This window comes from Schistocerca gregaria, chromosome 8 (genome assembly GCF_023897955.1).
Source record: "Schistocerca gregaria isolate iqSchGreg1 chromosome 8, iqSchGreg1.2, whole genome shotgun sequence".
In the NCBI taxonomy this organism is placed as follows: Eukaryota; Metazoa; Arthropoda; class Insecta; order Orthoptera; family Acrididae; genus Schistocerca; species Schistocerca gregaria.
Window position 1 is genome coordinate 206,567,104 of NC_064927.1, and position 20,112 is coordinate 206,587,215.

General features: G+C 46.5%; 1 protein-coding gene across 1 annotated transcript in view; it reads right to left on the reverse strand.

Moving 5' to 3' along the window:
• Window positions 1-20,112, reverse strand: part of LOC126285114 (uncharacterized) — a 455,226-nt gene that overhangs the window by 400,211 nt on the left and 34,903 nt on the right. Inside the window, exon 3 of the mRNA XM_049984437.1 lies at window positions 1,618-1,647. Within this exon, the coding sequence (XP_049840394.1) occupies window positions 1,618-1,647 (30 nt within the window). The remainder of the gene's footprint in view (window positions 1-1,617; window positions 1,648-20,112) is intronic.

A 20,112-nucleotide genomic window follows, 5' to 3' on the forward strand; every position in this document is an offset into this window, starting at 1 on the left:
TTTATGCCATAAACAAAATCAGGAGTCGTCTCATCCATGGCCTTCTTCACATAAGAAACTGCAGTTCAGCAGTTCTTTTACCTTAAAGAAGTTGATTTCAATAGTAGGACAGCTGCGCTTTATTTCACACGTCACATTTATGAAAGATCGTCACTGGTTGCTAGAAGAATAGAAAAATTTGTTGGAGTAATGAAGCATATGGTATGCTTGTAGTAGGTATGATGTGCTAGTGCCTACACAGTATCACGGAGATCGTGGAGTCACAGCGTGGTCTTGTTTCTCGTAGAGGGGGCTATACGTGTTGCCATAACGGCACAGTGTTACTAAGCGGATCGTATCACTAAGACACGCCGTGTAGCCAAGAGATCGAGCTCCTCCGATCAATTTTGCAGCAGCTGTTGATTTGTTAGTAGCAAGACAGGTCGGAGTGATTTTGTAACATAATTCGCCACGTGGTTGAAAGCAGTTGAATGCCTTCATGAAATGCCTCGAATGACAGGACGAGGTATCCTCATTGTTCTGCCATACTCCAGTTCGGGTTGTTTTGGGGAAGGAGACCAGACAGTGAGGTCATCGATCTCATTGGATTAGGGAAGGACGAGGAGGGAAGTCGGCCGTGCCCTTTGAAAGGAACCATTCCGGCATTCGCCAGGAGCGATTTAGGGAAATCACGGAAAACCTAAATCTGGATGGCCGGACGCGGGATTGAACCGTCGTCCTCCCGAATGCGAGTCCAGTGTTTAACCCCTGCGCCACCTCGCTCAGTCATACTCCAGTGATTAACAGATATTCCGACGGTAATTTCCACCTCAAGGGTGCTTAGTTGTTAGGCTGCCTTCCATTAGTCGCTGCAGAATTTGTTGCTGCAGTGCAGAAAGTAATGTCGGAAGACTCATGCATCTAATGTCATCACATGTCCTTGAAGACTGTGTTAAACCGAGTTAACCTTATTCTTGGAGGATATTCAATTCCTTGGAAGAGAAGCAGGGGGGACGTTCTGCATCGTCGTACTAAGACACGTTCAAAAAAAAATCAAAGAGGGCTCATCTCGTCATGTGTCCCGCTCAAAAAGCTAAGCTTTCAACTACTCCAATAAAGTTACAATGAAGTGGCGACTGTATTAATTCGCCAGTGTACCTTTGGCAGCCATTAGATCATGATCTGCAAAAATATGAGTGCTGTTTCACTAAATAGAGTCGGTGGAAGCTGATATGCGGAACAACGTCTTCAGTCCACAAGTGAAGACTGATTGAAGAATGGAGATTTTCTACGACTGGAACCCCCTCCCGATGTTGGACAACGTACGTTGCCATTTACTAAGGGACACTTGAATGGCGGGAGAGAGCGGATGACAGTTCGACGAGTGGTTTCGAAGAAAAAATGGACGGCTGCATCGACATTAGCAGACATTATTTTGAGACATTAGACTAAATACACTACGTCAAAAATTTGCAAGTAATATTTGTAGGAACCTCGAGACGTCATAGGATTACTAGCACACGGTGTTGGGCAATCTATGAGCCGAGAGAAAGCAATCTGCAGTGCAGACAGACTGGAACGTAAGCGAGTCGCTTCAGCATCTGCACGTCTGATTCAGCAGCTGGAATGTCGACTTACCAAATGTGATCTCTTTGCAGCCGAGGAAACCTGCAACAGAAAGAGAAATACTCTTGTCAATACGCGAAGTCAAATTCACATTTTACTTAAGCAAGCTAGTTACAACCAACATTGTCAACTCGACACTTTGGTGAAAAATGGCTCCAACTTCAGTGGTTCAAATGGCTCTGAGCACTATGGGACTTAACTTCTGAGGTCATCAGTCCCCTAGAACTTAGAACTACTTAAACCTAACTAACATAAGGTCATCACACACATCCATACCCAGGCAGGATTCGAATCTGAGACTGTAGCGGTCGCGCGGTTCCAGATTATAGCGCCTAGAAACGCTAGGCCACTCCGGCCGGCTCCAACTTGAGCCACCCGAGTGTACCTCGCGGATAGACTTAGCTCCAGTCACTGTCACAGGAGAGGCGTCTGTCAAACATGAATGAAGATAAGTGTATTAATTTGGCAATATTGGAGGCTAAGAGTCTGGACAGACAATTTGGATGTTATTGGTGTGACAGTCAGACAAGAGATATTGGTCCTCATTTGAGTTCCAGTAAAGCAGCATAGAGACGCGAAATCAGTCATCAATTCTCATTCCGATACACATAGACTCCTCGCTCGGGAGGCATATATAATTCTGCAGAGTACAATTATGTTACGCACATACAAGACTTACAAGTATACAAAGACTGGCAAATGATTCAACAGTTACGGCACAGTCGCTTCAGTACAATCGCAACCTTACCTTGTGTAACTGAAAAAAATTACCGTGTTTGCAAAGATAACATTTTCAACCGAACGTTAAACGATAACAATAAAATAAAGACATTTAAAAGCCACTCAACCAGAGGTATTATTAATAATTCCGCCACCTAGCTCGCTGCAGAAAGAGTGCACTGCAGATCTGCAGACACACACAGAACCAGGTGTGTGACGATCCGGCTGGCGGCCCTCGTGTTTTGGTTTAGTCGCGCTCCTGCAGCAGGCCGACGCGGCGCTGCCAGCCCAAGCGGCGCCTCCCCCTCCCCAATTACCCAATTCGCAGGCCGCCGCCGCCGCCGCCGCCGCCGCCCACTGGCCGCGGAGCGCATCCGCCAGCCCACAACACCCACAGCGCCGGCCGACACTTGCCGTCCGACGACCGGCCGCGACCAGGGGCGTTCGCAACCTCCGAGCTTTCCACTGCAACTGCACTGCGGTAGTCCTGAAAACGGAGGTTTTACCCCACGTTATGATTTAATCCTACTGAATTCACCGCTCTTTTTAAAGTCAGTAACCCATTTCAAGCAGTTTATCGACGTCTGTGCGATTACTTCCGACTGTGACCTGTTTATGGGTTATAATACGAGGGTCACTCCAAAAGAAATGCACACTATTTTTGTAAAAATACAGTTTTCATTCTCCATGTGTGAAAGTTTTACAGTGTGTAGATACATCTTTCCCGCTTGTTTTCAAACTTAGTTCAACCTGTTCCTGTGAGTGGCGCGGTCACAGCATGTCTTCAGGATGGCTGCCACACTTGACGTTCGTCAGAAGCAACGTACTGTCATATAATCCCTGTGCTGTGGATACGAGACAGTGGGAAACATCCACTAGAGGTTGAAAAAGGTGTATGGAGATGCTGTTGTCGATCGCAGTACAGTTAGTCGGTGGGCAAGCAGGTTACATGATGAAAGCGGGCACGGCAGTATTGAGGCTTGTCCTCGCAGCGGCAGGCCTTGTTCTGCACACACTCCAGACAATTTGCAGACAGTTAACGAATTGGTGTCTACTGACAGACGCATCACAGGGAACGAATTGTCACGCTACATTGGCATTGGGGAAGGAAGTGTTTGCATAATACTGAAAGTATTGGCGTTAAAAAAGGTTTGTGCCAGGTGGGTTCCCAGGATGTTGACAGTGGCTCACAAAGAAACAAGAAAAACGGTATGCAGCGAACTTTTGGAACAGCACGAGAATAGTAGAGATGAATTTCTTGGAAGAACTGTGACGGGTGATGAAACACGGCTCCATCATTTTTCACCTGAGACGAAGAGGCAATCAATGAAGAGGAATCATGCAAATTCACCCAAGAACAAAAATTTCAAAACCACACCTTCTGCTGGAAAAGTTATGGCTACAGTGTTTTTCGATTCCGAAGGGCTGTTGCTTGTGGACATCATGCCAACTGGAACCACCATAAATTCTGATGCATACGTGACGACACTGAAGAAACTTCAAGCCCAACTGAGTCGTGTTCGACCACATCGGCAAAAGCAGGATGTCTTGCTTTTGCACGACAATGCACGGCCACATGTCAGTCAAAAAACGATGGAAGCGGTAACAAAACTCGGATGGACAACCCTGAAACACCCGCCTTACAGTCCTGACCTGGCTCCATGTGACTATCATCTCTTCGGGAAACTGAAAGTCTCTCTTTGTGGAACAAGATTTGAAGATGATGACTCCCTTGTGCGCCGGCCGCGGTGGTCTCGCGGTTCTAGGCGCGCAGTCCGGAACCGTGCGACTGCTACGGTTTTAGGTTCGAAACCTGCCTCGGGCATGGATGTGTGTGATGTCCTTAGGTTAGTTAGGTTTAAGTAGTTCTAAGTTCTAGGGGACTAATGACCACAGCAATTGAGTCCCATAGTGCTCAGAGCCATTTGAACCATTTGACTCCCTTGTGCAAACTGCCAAACAGTGGCTTCAACAGGTTGTTCCAGAATTTTACCGCGTCGGTATACAGACGCTGGTTCCAAGGCAGTTGAGAGGGATGAAAATTATGTGGAGAAATGAAAATATTATTCCTAAAGGATGTATCTACACACTGTAAAACTTTCAAACACGTAGAATAAAAGATGGATTTAAAAAAGTGTAAATTTCTTTTTAAGTGACCCTCGTATAAATTTTCGTTATGTTAAAATTGGTTCACACCTAAAATAACAGACACGTTGCTTGCAATTATCCGTTTCTTTGTATGCAAATAATTTTTAGTATTTTTCTCTGTCGTCATCATGCGATTAAAATATTCACTTCTGACTACCCTCTTAGAAATTAAGTTTAACGTTCCTGATAAATTTGCCTCATTTTGATCACCTCTTATTCGCAGTCGGATAATAGGGTTCGTACAGGATAACATCCATTAGCTAACTCCACCAAGTCTGATATAAAAGCACAGCGCAATTTGTTCCTCGACGTGTTGAAAACAACCTTTCGAAACAACTAAGCTATCCCAGTCTAAGTAATAGGTCAAGTGAATGCAAACGGATAGTAACAAATGAAAGATGATGTTTTAATTGACAAGGACTCTATAACAATACACGAAATGTATTTGCAGCTGCGAATAGAGACAAGCATCAACTGTATAATAGACTGACAATGAAAATTTATAACGGACTGGGACTGAACCGCGTATTGGGAACGGTCGCCTAACAGTTTGGCTACCCGAGCACGTCTCACGGCCAAACTTCCATATATCGTCAACCACGTATCAACAACCTGTGCTCGTACATCCATTGTGGATATTCCCGTGCAAGGGAGAGATTTTAAGTGAAAGTCGCTTGCATGCATGTCAGAAGGCACTTCACATCGGAATTCGGAATAGCGTAGACACAGCAATATCGTATCGCCGATAAGCATACACCAACAACTGTCCAAATGCATTGTCCTCGCAAGATGTTATTCGAGTTTAGCACACCGCAACTAAATGCTAAGCCGGCCGGTGTGGCCGAGCGGTTCTAGGCACTTCAGTCTGGAACCGCGCGACCGCTACGGTTACAGGTTCGAATCCTGCCTCGGGCATGGATGTGTGTGATGTTCTTAGGTTAGTTACGTTTAAGTAGTTCTGTTCTAGGAGACTGATGATCTCAGAAGTTAAGTCCCATAGTGCTCAGAGCCATTTGTTTGAACTAAATGCTACCGTAAACGATCGACCCGGCAAGATAAACATCAGGGTTGGAGTCCCTGTGTTGCAAACGCTCACTGCCGAAGGCATAACACACTATAAATGGAACCTAGTGCCTAGCACAATCCATCGGGGACCTATCATCTCATCATAAGCGCAACAGAAGGCCTCACTAAACTCGTATCCTAGTTTTATATGTACCAACAATAGCAATACGTGCAACAGCTTCATCGAATTACAACCGCTTTCTGTGACAGAACCAAACGTTTCCAGTCCCCTCTGCAACATAGTGCGGTGATCACGCCTTCCATGGGCAACAACACCACATTCTCTAATAAAAGAAGCGAAACCGCAGTCATCCGAGGAACTGCATACACTTATATTTTACGGTGGGTCTGGTCGCAGCACATCAACTCAACTGCCCAGCTGTACCCTCCGAAACATTCGCAAACTGGTCTACATCCCTGCTGGCTGGCTGTGGAACAAGCCGCGCTGTACTCTGCACAGAAGTTCATGCTGTGGTGCATTTAAGAGAACGCTGAAGCAGTTTCTTTCGTCAATAGCGTATTGTCACCTAAGAACGTAAAATATATAGCCATTTCTGTGTGTCAAACATTTTCTTTTCCCTTTCTCTTTAATATTTCTATCTCGATTACGCTCCCTGTCTGCTCCTTTCTCACACGTCTACTTTTACCAATGCCCTCAGTACAATGTACCTCCCTGTACTGTGCTTTTGTTATTCTATTGTTCAAAACGAAATCGTCTTTTTTCCTGTTTCCCCTATAGCTGGTATTGTTCCATACTACGTCACAACTATTTGCAATTTTTGGATTCGGTATTAAATCTAATACGCGAGTCAGAGGAGGAATTTTAACTGCAGGGAGAGAGAGAGAGAGAGAGAGAGAGAGAGAGAGAGAGAAGACAGACAGAATGGGGTGGGGGGGGGAGAATAGGGGAATGGAGGGAGAGGACGCAGACAGACAGAAAAAGGCTTACCGCCCTGGTGACGACCGGGTCATTAGAGATGGAGCACAAATTCGAATGGCGTAAGGAGGTGGAAGGAAATCGGCCGTGCGCTTTTCAAAGGACCCGACTGAGGCATTTGCCTTAAGCGATTTACGGAAAGCACGGAAATCCTGAATCTGGACGAGCGGAATTAAAGGCTGTCGCAGCGAATGCCGGAGCGGCGGCTGCCCACTGCGCCTGTGGGAAGGTGAGGAGGGTAAATATAGAACAGGAGGTGGGATTTTGCAAAACGCCGGCCATGTGTAATTCATGGCGTGTGCGAGGTGGGGCGGCGCCGCGGGCGCGGCCAGGGCCAGCCGCGAGTGCCAAGTCGTGCGCTGGACGCGCGCCGTGGCCGCACCGCCGCTGCCCTGCCCCTGCCCGTGCTTCGCCCACCCTGCCTGCTCTTCGTCTCGTTCCTTCACACTTCTCCTTCCGTGTATGGTTTGACATTTACGAGTTTTTCACATAGTATTACCGGCATCTCACCACCGTCAGCCCCACGAAAAGGTCTACAAAATGTGTCTGTTCAAATGGCTCTGAGCACTATGGGACTTAACACATGAGGTCATCAGACCCCTAGAACTTACAACTGCTTAAACCTAACTAACCTAAGGACATCACACACATCCACGCCCGAGGCAGGATTCGAGCCTGCGACCGTAGCAGCAGAGCAGTTCCGGACTGAAGCGCCTAGAACCGCTCGGCCACACCCTTCCGAAAGGTGAAAATTCGCTTCACAGACATTTCCGTGTCGCTGATGTCACTTGGCTCGATGGTTTGCTGCTGATGACCGACCGTGCACAGTTTTCGTGCAAATGGTGTATTCTTGTGTGAGAGCAACCCGTGAATAGGCTCAAAGAGGAATTTTGAGCCATACGCGTCGAAAGGTGTACATCTGCCGTGTTGATGACACACAAAATCATTCGTCCTCGCATGTAGAAAAGACAAAGTTGAATGCGGCAACAGGTTAACAGCATCTATGGCTCGATCCCAAACTTAGTTCTACGTACAAGTGCCCATAACTGCAAGTTAGTACTAATGAGAGAAACTGGGCGGATGGAAGAAATGAATAACAGCTTAACATAAAATTCCGATTGGACTACGTGTCTGAAGAATAAGATGGGCGTGTAACGCAGTACTGTATTGTTGCCATGAAGACGTCTCTAGTCCCGAATAAATTTGTTACATATTACTGAGAAACAGTCTTGGCGAAGGTGGGTCATCAAGATGGTAAACTGGATGCTTTTACAGACCTGATGCGCAGCTGCTGTGCAATAATGTTTCAGAGAAATCTTAAGAGAATATCACACATAAATTTTTTACCAGTGTTATTCTAACACTAGAAGATTTCAACTTTTCAGCTATAGACTGAGTAACCTGTATGGTTCATACTGGTGTCGGGGACAGGCATGCGTTTGAGGTTACTGTAAATACCTTTTCTGAAACGATTTTCTGCTGTCAGATAGACCCCAACCGTTCGATTCAGTTACTGTACAGGAGGGAATCAATTACCATAAAACTTCACAGCATCAATAGCTACATGTATCAAGGGACAGTATAAGAAAATAGAAAAATATTTCTGCTTAGCAAGTGCAACATTCAATATCAAACATTTATCCCTGGGAGGAAAATATGGATTACCTATGAATAAAATTCAACAGCATTGTGGAATAACGTTTAGACAAATATGTACCACATTAGGTAGTGCAGAACGGGAAATACCCGCCGTAGTACAATAGCCGTGTTAGTAAGATGCTACCGAAGAAAAATACCTTTGACGCAGAGTTAAAGGATGCTCAATCTCGTTGGCCAACAAAATACGAACGAAGTCAAACTGAGAATAAGGAGAGTGATGCAAAACGGGTTCTCTGAATTCAAAAATAAAATTTCCACGTACGATTGAACGAAAAATGTTAAATTTGATTTTGGAGGGATTTCGCTTTCAACAAAACACAGTTTTATCTTTTCTTTCATCTAGGCGGAACCCCGCCAACAACAAATTTATTTCCAAGGAAACACCGACACAAGTGCTTCAATCTTTCTTTCTTTCGCTTGTGTCTTAGTCCCGCAGTTTTCGCAGGGTCAGCATTGTTACAATCGGAATAGGCATCGTTAATTGAAAGGGGTGGCCGGATGACCTACCTGCCGCCACCCCATACACCCACAGAACGGAATCAGTGTACCCCAGCTGTCTGCATCTAGTGTAAACCATGAAAGAGTGCGAACGTGTTTCAGATGTCTGCGAGTCGTGTAACTGAGGCGGGATATGTGGACCAGTCCGGTATTCACCTAGTGGGATGTGGAAAACCGCCTGAAAACCACATCCAAGCTGGCCGACACACCGGCCCACGTCAGTAATCCGCCCGGTGGATTCGAACCGGGGCCGGCGAGCCTACCCGAGTCTAGGAAGTAGCGCATTAGCGCTCTCGGCTAATCTGGCGGGTCAACAAGTGCTTCAATCTCAAGGTAAAAAATTTGAAGGAGGTCAGTAAACGGACCAAAATCGTCTACACAGTCGCTGAGTAATCATATTAGCACCGAAAGAGAAGATAGCAGAGAGAAGTCTGACATACTGAATACAAACTTTCGTAATTGTTTCATCGCGTCAGATTTAACGTGGTTCCCCCTTTCATTCATTGCGTGAACGGAGAAGCGACAGATATTGAGGTAACTGCACGCCGAGTAGAAAAAAAAAAAAAAAAAACTAAAAAAAAATGGAAATGTGATGAGACCTGACTGGATACATGTTAGGTTCTATATACACACATCAATAAAAGTTTTCATCACCTCGGGGTTCCCAGAACTCCTGAAGATAGACATGGGCTGTTGATATTGTATCACAGACACAGTCTCTTTTTGACTGTTCAGAGATGTCACTAACCCAGCCCAAGCATGTAAACAACCATGCATGAGCAGCACCTATTAGACGGAAGGGGTCCGACCGCCGATCAGTCCCAGTCATTCCACCACGAAGGAGGTACACGGTTTGTGTTGCCTGTAGTTCAACCGTGCCTAGACGGTCAATACCGAGGTTCGATCATATCCGCGTTGTTACTTCGTGCCAGTGAGGGCTCTCAATAAGGGAAGTGTCCAGGCGTCTCGAAGTGAACCAAAGCGATGTTGTTCGGACATGGAGGAGGTACAGAGAGACAGGAACTGTCGATGACATGCCTCGCTCAGGCCACCTAAGGGCTACTACTGCAGTGGATGACCGCTACCTACAGATTATGACTCAGAGGAACACTGACAGCAACGCCACAATATTGAATAATGTTTTTCGTGCAGACACAGGACGTCGTGTTACGACTCAAACTGTGTGCAATAGGCTGCACGATGCGCAATTTCACTTCTGATGTCTGTGGCGAGGTCCATCTTTGCAACCACGACACCAGGCAGCGCAGTACAGATGGGCCGAACAACATGCTGAATGGACCGCTCAGGATTGGAATCACGCTCTCTTCATCGATGAGTGTCGCATTTGCCTTCAACCAGACAATCGTCGGAGACACGTTTGGAGGCAACCCAGCCAGGCTGAACGCCTATGACATATTGTCCAGCGAGTGCAGGAAGGTGGAGGTTCCCTGCTGTTTTGGGGTGGCATTATGTGGGGCCGACGTACGACGCTGGTGGTCATGGAAGGCGCCGTAACGGCTGCACGATAAGTGAATTCTATCCTCCCGACCGACAGTGTAACCATACTGGCAGCTTATTGGCGAGGCATTCGTCTTCATGGACGACAATTCGCGCCCCCCCCCCCCCCCCCCCTTGTGCACACCGTATGAATGACTTCCTTCAGGATAACGACATCGCTCGACTAAAGTGTCCAGCTTATACTACAGGCATGAACCCTATCGAACATGCCTGGCATAGATTGGAAAGAGCTGTTTATGGACGACGTGGCCCAACAAACGCTCTGTGGAATCTACGCCGAATCGTCGTTGAGAAGTGGGACAATCTGGACCAACAGTGCCTTGATGAACTTGTGGATTGTATGCCACGACGAATACAGGCATGCATCAGTGCAAGAGAACGTGCTACTGGGTATTAGAGGTACCGATGTGTACAGCAATCTGGACCACCATCTCTGAAGGTCTCGCTGTATGGCGATACAACATGCAATGTCTGGTTTTCATGAGAAAAGGACGGAAATGATCTCTATTCGAATTTTCTGTACAGTTTCCGGAAATCTCGGAACCGATGTGATGCAATACTTTTGTGATGTGTATTATTTGAAGGAACTCGCTCCCCATCTGGTACTAGTTGTAATCTGATGCTTTCGACAGGAATTTAGAAACGAAATTTCCTTATTAAATAACCTTACGTAAAATTTTTAAGAAAGATTTTGTAGCGTGGTGTCATGATCACAATAATAATAACAGAAGTAAGCCTGTTGTAGTTCTTGTTTCGGTCTTCAGTCTGGAGAACTGTTTGATGCAGCTCTTCACGCTCGTCTATACTCTGTTGGCGTCTTCATCTCTGAGTGGCTACTGCAACGTGCATACTGTATCCATCTCTCGGTCTCCCTCTACAATTTTTACCCATCACTCTTCCTTCCATTTCCAAACTGAATGTGTCCTATCTACGGATACTGTCTTTTGGTTAAGTGGCGCCATAAAAGTTTACCTCAGATTTTTTTTTTTTTTTTTTTTTTTTTTTAACTAGCCATCTAATCTGTAGCACTGTTTTGCAGCACCACTTCACAAAAGCTTGCATTGTCTTCACGTCAGAACTGCTTACCGTCTACGTTTCTCTTCTGTTCAAAGCTACGCTCCAGACAAATCACTTAGAAAAAGACCACTTAACAATTAAATTCTTAGATGTTAACAAATTCCTCCTGTTGAAAAATGTTTTTCGTGCTATGTCTTATGTATTCTCTACTTCGGCCATCGTCATCTATATCCTTCTTGTTGGAACTATTTATTGGAGATAGCTACAATAAAGTTGTTGGAGCACGGTGGTACGATGTGCGTGATGACACCTCTGACCTGCTGTAGCGGTCCGTGGTTCCGCACTCGAGTGGTTTTGTACATACCCTAAGGCCACGAGATGCATGACAGCTCACGCAAGAAAATTCAGGTTCATTTTACCGTATAAGAGAGGAAAAAAGAGATGAGGACGAATGAAAGAGCATCGGATGTTGCGTTTCCGGGCGGACGTAACGGTGCACGGAACCAGCAAACGCCCGCTATGGGAACAGGGAGTCCCGCTTTCCCGTCACACTTGAGTATAATACAACTATCGAAGATATTTTTGGTTGAAAAACGGAGATGAGGTGCGGAGGTCGAGGGAGCCCGACGTGAAAGAAGCGTCAGGTGGACGCAAATGCGGCGCGGCGCAAGGTGCGAGCGGAGCTTCCCGGGCGCGGGCTCGCTTTTTTGCTTTAATGACAAAAAAGCGCGGCCCCCCTAAGTAGCAGACGTGGGAACCGCGCCGCCGGCACCCAGCTCCGCCGGCCACACAATGCCCCGGCGAGGCGCGCGCGCGCCCGTTTTTTACTTTGCCAGAAAACCAGAAGAAAAGCGCCGAGGGGGGAAAAAACGGGGTCGCGCAGACAGCTGGGTCCTGCAGCTTAAAAAACCGCTCCGCGAGCTTTCTTTGCGGAAGAAGCGTTAGGGGAAGCGACGTTACACGGGGAGACAGCGCAAGTGAAAGGACGGGGAAAAAACGGACACGAGTGCCGGAATGAGGGGCTCCGGCTCCCTTTTTTGGGGAGCAACACGCTAAATTGGCGGATTTCTCGACGCCCGTATGTCGCCCGCGGCCGTGGGAACGGCTCGCCTGCTCCGCTAATTCCCGGAGTATCTGCAACCGCGGCCAGCCTCCACCTGGACCGCGCATTCGCATTTACATGTGATGCGCGCCACAAAGGAAGCGCGCATATTTTTTTAGCAGGAGGGGATTTTTTGAGCGGCTAGCAGCCTGTTTCTCACGTTTTCGTCCCCTGGCGGTTGAGCCCCGAGCGAGACAACGATCGCGGATGGGCGCGCCTGCGCAGTGCGAGTTCGCAGTCGCAGCGCCTACCGGCCTCCGGAAACAAGAGGAACAGAGGTCCGCTCCCAGCGCAAAACACAATGTATGCCGACTTCTCTGTAGAGTATCACATAGTAGTTATACAGAATTCCTTGAACACAAGTCTCCGTGTTTACGGGGTAGAGTCGTGATCTCGAAAAACGAAGGTCGTTATTTCGAGTCCTGCCTCCGACAGGGGTATGGGTTTTAAATGTGCCACACACACACACACACACACACTATATGCTGTCTTCGTACCCGCGTAAGGTAGAATGAAAATAGAAACACAGTCAGTTATGATACAGAAATTCAATAGGGGCGAACAATACGCACAAAAATAGCATTAGATTCAAACAGCTACAGCCAGAATAGGATGCATGATTATCATATCAGACTACCCCATTTGTTGAGGTTGTTTTCTGTCTCGACCATACTCAGTGCCTTCTGTGTTATCATTGCACAATAACATTTCTGAAAGCGATTTCAGCTGCCAGTACATCGTCGTCGTTTTTAATGCCAGGCTAGACCTTAAATAATTCAAGCAAGGACAAATTTTTTGTCCAGGCTAGACTATTGTGTCAACAAGAACTACGATATTAGTGCGAGTACCGACAGTTACAGTCCAGTGTCATGACATCATATACAGTTTACGGGAAAACTTCCTCTGCTTAGCTTAACAGTAGAAAAATAAATTTGCTCGTACCGACAGGTCAATATTATTAGGATTCTTACGTCAAATGACAAGTGGATGCAATGGGAACAATATAAAAGTAATATTCACAGTGCGGCTGCCACCGTTAGACCTCTTCTATGCCAGGCGAGAATGTAGGGGACATTCAGTCTAGTAGCTGCGGTCATGAAGCTTTTCAGATCGTCGAATTTTTGGTGGTAACAATCGTACAATGATGCAAACATTCTGTCCTGCAAAGTATGTCTTTCACTCGTATTGACGAAAATATCAAAAACTTAGTTGCTGTGCACCGGTAAGAAATAATATGCCCTCCCTGGCCACCAGAATCGACGGATTTGAAAATTATTTTCACACGTTATGGAACAATAATTAACGGCCCTCCTCGAACAATTAGGAAGGAATTGGGGCAGTGTCTTTGCGAGGAATAGTGTATGACTGATGGCACCTACATCTGTATCTATACTCCGCAAGACACGTTACGACCTGTGACGGAGGGTACTTTGTGTGCTACTGTCATTTCTGCCCTTTCCTGCTCCAGTCGCAAATGGTTAAGAGGAAGAACGTGTGTTACTCAGCCTTCGTTTGAGCTCGAGTATCACTATGGTGTTTTCTCGAGATATGATTAGAAAGAAGCAGTATATTTTTTGACTGTTCCGAAGAACGTACGCTCTAGGAAGTTTAACAGAAAACCACAACGTGATGAAGAACGCTTCTTTTGCATCATCCGCCCCTGGAGTTGGCTGAGCATTACCGTAACGTTTTCCGGTATTGAAACGCGATGCTCCTCTATGGATCAACTCTGCTTGCTCTATCAACCTTATCTGGTACGGATCCCACACTGACGAGCAGTATTCAAGAATTAGGCGAACGAGTTTTTTGTTAGCTACTCCCTCTGTGCGTGGACTACACTTAATGTGGATTCTTCCAACGAATCTCAGTCAGCCATCTGCCTTACCTGTGATTGGTTTTATGTTGTCGATCCACTTTATGGATGTGACTGCTTCCAGCAGTTGCTCTGTAATCGTGTAACCATACAATATTGTGTCTTTCTGCCTATTTACGCGCAGTACGTTCCCTTATTTTATGTAGTGGGTCAACCTCCAATCTCTGAACCAAGCTAGTATCAATCCTCTGCAGGCCATCCTGCATTTTGCAACCACTTTCAAGAGTTGCGACTTCTCTGTGCACAACAGCAGAACTTGCGGACTGCCTCATGGAACTTGTTATCCACTAGGTAATTTACACTGAAGATCCAAAGAAACGGGCACACCTGTCCAACATCGTGTAGGCACCTCGCGAGCACGCAGAAGTGCCGCAACACGACGTGCCACGCACTCGACTAATGTCTGACGTAGTGCTGCAGGGAATTGACACCATGAATCCTGCAAGGCTGTCCATAAATCCATAAGAGTATGAGGGATTGGAGATCTCTTCTGAACAATACGTTGCAAGCCACCCCAGATACGCTCGATAATGTTATTGTCTGGTGGCCAGCGGGAGTGTTTAAACTCAGAAGAGTATTCCTGGAGCCACTCTGTAGCAGTTCTGGACGTGTGCGGTGAGGCATTGTTCTGCTGGAATTATCCACAAGAGTGGATGCAGGTGATCACACAGGATGCTTACGTAAGGGTCACCTGCAAGAATCATATCAACACGTATCGATGATCGCACATCACTCCAACTGCACACACCTCCACGAGCGTTAACAGTCCCCTGCTGACATGTAGAGTTCATGGATTCACGAGGTTGTCTCCATACCCGTACACGTCCAGCCGCTCGGTACAATTTGAAACGAGGTCCGACGAGGTAACATATTTCCAGTCATCAACAGACCAGTATCGGTGTTCATGGGCCTAGGCGAGGCGTAAAGCTTAGTGTTGTGCTGTCCTCGAGGGTACACGAGTGGGCCTTCGGCTCCGAAAGCCCAAATCGATGTTTCGTTGAATTGTTAGCACGCTGACACTTGTTGATGGCCCAGCATTGAAATATGCAGCAATTTGCGGAAGGGTTGCACTTCTGTCACGTTGAACGATTCTCTTCAGTCGTCGTTGGTTCCGTTTTTGCAGGATCTTCTTCCGGCCGCAGTGATGTCGGAGATTTGAAGTTTTTCCGGATTTCTGATATTCACGGTACACCCGTGAAACGGTAATAAGCGAAAATCCCCACTTCATCGCTATCTCGGAGATGCTGTGTCCCATCGCCCGCGTGCCGACTATAACACAACATTTAAATTCACTTAAATCTCGATAACCTGCTATTGTAGCAGCTGTAACCGATCCAACAACTGCGCCATACACTTGTTGTCTTACACAGGCGTTGCCGACCTCAGCGGTGTATTGTGCCTATTCATATATCTCTGTATTTGAATACGTATGCCTCTATTATTTTCCTTGGCCTTTACGTTAGTTCAAGTCTAGCCCTGTTGAATCATTCCGTCAAATTATTTTCAGTGCGGGAATGCTATCGAGCTTATTAGTATATCATTTCTTTAAATCAGTTTTTTGTGTTTCCGTAGCTTAGCGATGGGAGTGGGTCGAGACTTAACATCTGAGGTCATCAGTCCCCAAAACTTAGAACTACGTAAACCTAACTAACCTAAGGACATCACACACATCCATGCCCGAGGCAGGATTTGAACCTGCGACCGTAGCGATCGCGCGGTTCCAGACTGAAGCGCGTAGAACCGCTCGGCCACTTCGGCCGGCGCCATACTGCAGACAGCGGGAAAGTGTATCGAACGTTTTCCGGAAATCAAGGAACACAGTTTCAACTTTTGATACTGGGTCTCGTGTACGAACACAGCGAGCTGGATTTTACACGATCGTTGTATTGGGAAGCCACCCGGTCGTCAGCCAGAGCGCGAGGGACGCAGGCGAGCAGCCGGGCGGCCGTCGCGCGGCGGCTGGGGACGCGGCCGCCAGTTGCCGTAGGCCCTGCGGTTACGTAAGGCACAGTTAAGAGGCGGCCCGGCCCGGCCCGGCCCGGCCCGGCGCCGCGCCGTTACCTCGACCTCCGGGGCCGCGCCGCGGTTTCACCTCGCCCGTCCCGGCCTCCTCACCAGTTTCCTCGCACGTCCATCCGTGCCCGACGTTAGTGTGTGCGGTGCAATACTTGACCCACGTACGCTTGCGAATCGAGGACCTGCCTGATAAGTCTTGCCGGCCGGAGTGGCCGTGCGGTTCTAGGCGCTACAGTCTGGAGCCGAGCGACCGCTACGGTCGCAGGTTCGAATCCTGCATCGAGCATGAATGTATGTGATGTCCTTAAGTTAGTTACGTTTAAGTAGTTCTAAGTTCTAGGGGACTGATGACCTCAGAAGTGAAGTCGCATAGTGCTCAGAGCCATTTTTTGATAAGTGTTCACGCAAAGTAAACACAATGCTGTGACACCGAACACATTCGCAAAACGCTGACTGGGGAACAAATCGGCCGGGTAACACCACCAAGTCGATTTATCGCGGCTTTGGTCACTGAACATTTATCGACAATTCGTCATGAGGTTCCACAGTCAGATGGTGCTTGCCTACCCTACGACGTGCGAAATCTGTTGTGAGGGGTGGTCAATCTCACGACGTCTGGACATCGTTCCGCCTGGGTTTCGTCGAGTGTGGAAGACACAACCCAGCTTTCCTCGAACACGCGACAAGTCGTCTAGCCATCGGGCCATTGTAATGTGCCCTCGGTCAAACTCAAACAGATCGAACCCTTTCCCCATTGTACACATGGACAGCACGCTCACTGAAATTATTTGAAACGTGCACGTGTCTGACTAGCAGTCATTCCTCGTGAGATGACACTGCTACTGCCTGGACGGGTTTATATCGATAGTAGGTCGGTGGTCATAATGATAACGCTGATACTAAACTTGCAAATTATCGTTCACCATCTCCGCTTGCGGCCACAGGAGAGTGGTCAGAAAATAATTTGCAAATAGACTGAAATCGGTCACCATTGTAATAAACATTTTTATGCAATAGACATTCTCTTAACTTGTAACTTTAATATTTTGCACTGGAATGAGATCGCTCAACTTCCAATGTAACAGTAAAATCAACGCAATTGCTTTCTTTGCATCGCCTGATGGTTCAAATGGCTCTGAGCACTGTGGGACTCAACTGCTGTGGTCATTAGTCCCCTAGAACTTAGAACTACTTAAACCTAACTAACCTAAGGAATCACACACACCCATGCCCGAGGCAGGATTTGAACCTGCGACCGTAGCAGTCGCACGGTTCCGGACTGCGCGCCTAGAACCGCGAGACCACCGCGGCCTGCTGCATCGCCTGAGGAGGTTTTTACTGAAATACTTCATGCCTCTCGTGCACCCACAACTTCTCCTATCTGTCGACTGTGCGACGCACTTGCCTCTGTTACACGAAGACAACATCGATTTCATGGGGGTGGCAGGGCTCCAGCATATTTGGAGAGTACTCAACTCTATATCGCACACTCGTTCCTAAGCTGATTTCTTAGCCGTGCTCTTCCTTTGATTCTCGTAATGTAACGGAATCTTTCCTAATCTGAAAAGTTAGGACGCAGCCGTCAAAGGCGTCTTTTGAAAGTTCCTTCAATACGAAATAATAGACCGAACGAAATGCACAGAAAATTGTGGCACGGGTGCACCAAATACGCCCACTATGTGCTGTAGGACTATTTCCAGAAGACAGGAAGTGAGAGGGATGCAGTCAAAAGTCGTTGACCGCGAGTGCTAATACCAAGGAGCAGCAAGCTGTCTGTGCGACACCTGTCTAATCTCTTCCACCTATCCATTGCACAAGTTTTTAAAGATGCAGCTGAATCGTATTCGTGTTGCTAATGACTAGCCACCTGAAAACACCGAAAAACTTGTAGCTTTCTGTCGTCGACTCATATCAGCAGTACCGATAAATGAGGCAGAACTCGATGATTACTTTTGATCTGACGAGGCATGATCCAAGTCGATGGACATGTGAATGAACAGTACTCACGCATTTGGGCAACGGAAAATCCACGTCAGTTGCAGGTTCCCCTCGACATGCACAAATAGTTATTTAAAGAAAAATGAAATTTTGATACCACGTTTTTAAAAAGTATAATTTCTCTTTGCGCCATACAGATTCCTAACACCATACAGATTCCCATCCCCATACAGATAGTTGTGAAAGTTTGTAACAGTAATTTTTAATAACTATGGAAATTCTTGTAAGATTTACTACAACGAAAAATGTGGAGCGCATGCAATATATAACTGACGCACGAATAGGTCACCTTCTCATTATTACGCTGCTTACTAACTACTCCATAAATAGTTCACTTCCTTACTATTATCTCCTGCGTGTGCCCCACGTTTTTTCGTTTTAAATCTTCCAAATATTTTCATAGCTATTAAAAACTCACAGTCCCAAACTTTCAGAAGCATCTGTATGGGGTTAGGAATTTGTATGGCACCAGAAGAAATTATTTTATAGCTTAGCCCAATTTTTAAAAAGTGGTATATTATAAATTCATTTTTATTTAAATAATTATTGTGTGCTGCTTAGTAGCGTGTGTGAAATCTTTCAAACAATTTCAAACATTTTGATGAGATTACAACAGAGACGTATGGTAAGTTTCATGTCTATTTCAGTTTCTCTTAGCCTGACTCAGCCAATCCTTATATTTCGCGAAAAGTCCGTAAAGGTAAAAAATTAGAGTGTTTCAAACTCATACAGAGGCTTACCAGCAAATCGTTCTTCCCAGAAGCCATTCGCAAGTGCAACAAGAAAAGGAGGAAATGGCAGTTGTACACAAAATACCCTCCACCACACACCAGACAAGCAAGCGAGTTAATACTGCATAATCCAATTCTGAGCTACGTTTTCACCAGAAAATTAGGTTTAAATCAATTGCAAAACTTGTACCAAACAAACAAACAACCACCCAGCAAACAAATAGACAAAAAGCGATATCTGTCTCCGCTTTCATTCTTCTCTCACGGCTCTCAGATGTGGCCATCAGCTCGCATACCGCCGGGAATGCATTCTGGTACTACCCACACAATACGCCATTCCTGCAGGGTAGCTGAAATGTCAGGTGTTGCACATCCTTTTCATCCGCTCCCCCAGCTCTATGGGAGCTACGTGAAAGAAGGGCAGTTAATACCCCATTGTTACTCAATTCTCAGCTGTGTTTAAAATTTCGGGTCTCCAGTTCACAAGGAAGTTGGTTTCAAATCAACTGCAAAATGGTACCGGACAAACAAGACAGTGACCTAATAACATGGTAAAAGTGGGATGTTTGATGCGCAATATCGTGTAGCCGATTTATCGTCGGACTCTTTCATGGCAGTACGAACAGTAAGCACTGTATATAGATGGTGTGACAATCGTTAAACACCCAAAGACTAGCTATAACAGACAGGCGTTCAAAAGGTTAATGCTATAGCTCATATAGCCAACAAGACTGACTTTCTCGGGTCAGTATTTTCATGGGCAAATAATATCTAAGAGATCGTGACCTCCTCAGTGTCCTGATATACCCCACTTTATGTTCTTGTGGGAATACCTTCAGTATGCTGCTTACAAAACTACCTCAGACTATGCACGAATTGCATATAGAAACTGAACGATTCAGTTCCTCAGAAACCGAGCGAGGTGGCGCAGTGGTTAGCACACTGGACTCGCATTCGGGAGGACGACGGTTCAATCCTGTCTCCGGCCATCCTGATTTAGGTTTTCCGTGATTTCCCTAAATCGCTTCAGGCAAATGCCGGGATGGTTCCTTTGAAAGGGCACGGCCGATTTCCTTCCCAATCCTTCCCTAACCCGAGCTTGGGCTCCGTCTCTAATGCTCTCGTTGTCGACGGGACGTTAAACACTAACCACCACCACCACCAGTTCCTCAGAAAAATGTTGCAGCATGTGTTCAGTAACATGCAACATAGTATTTAATAATGT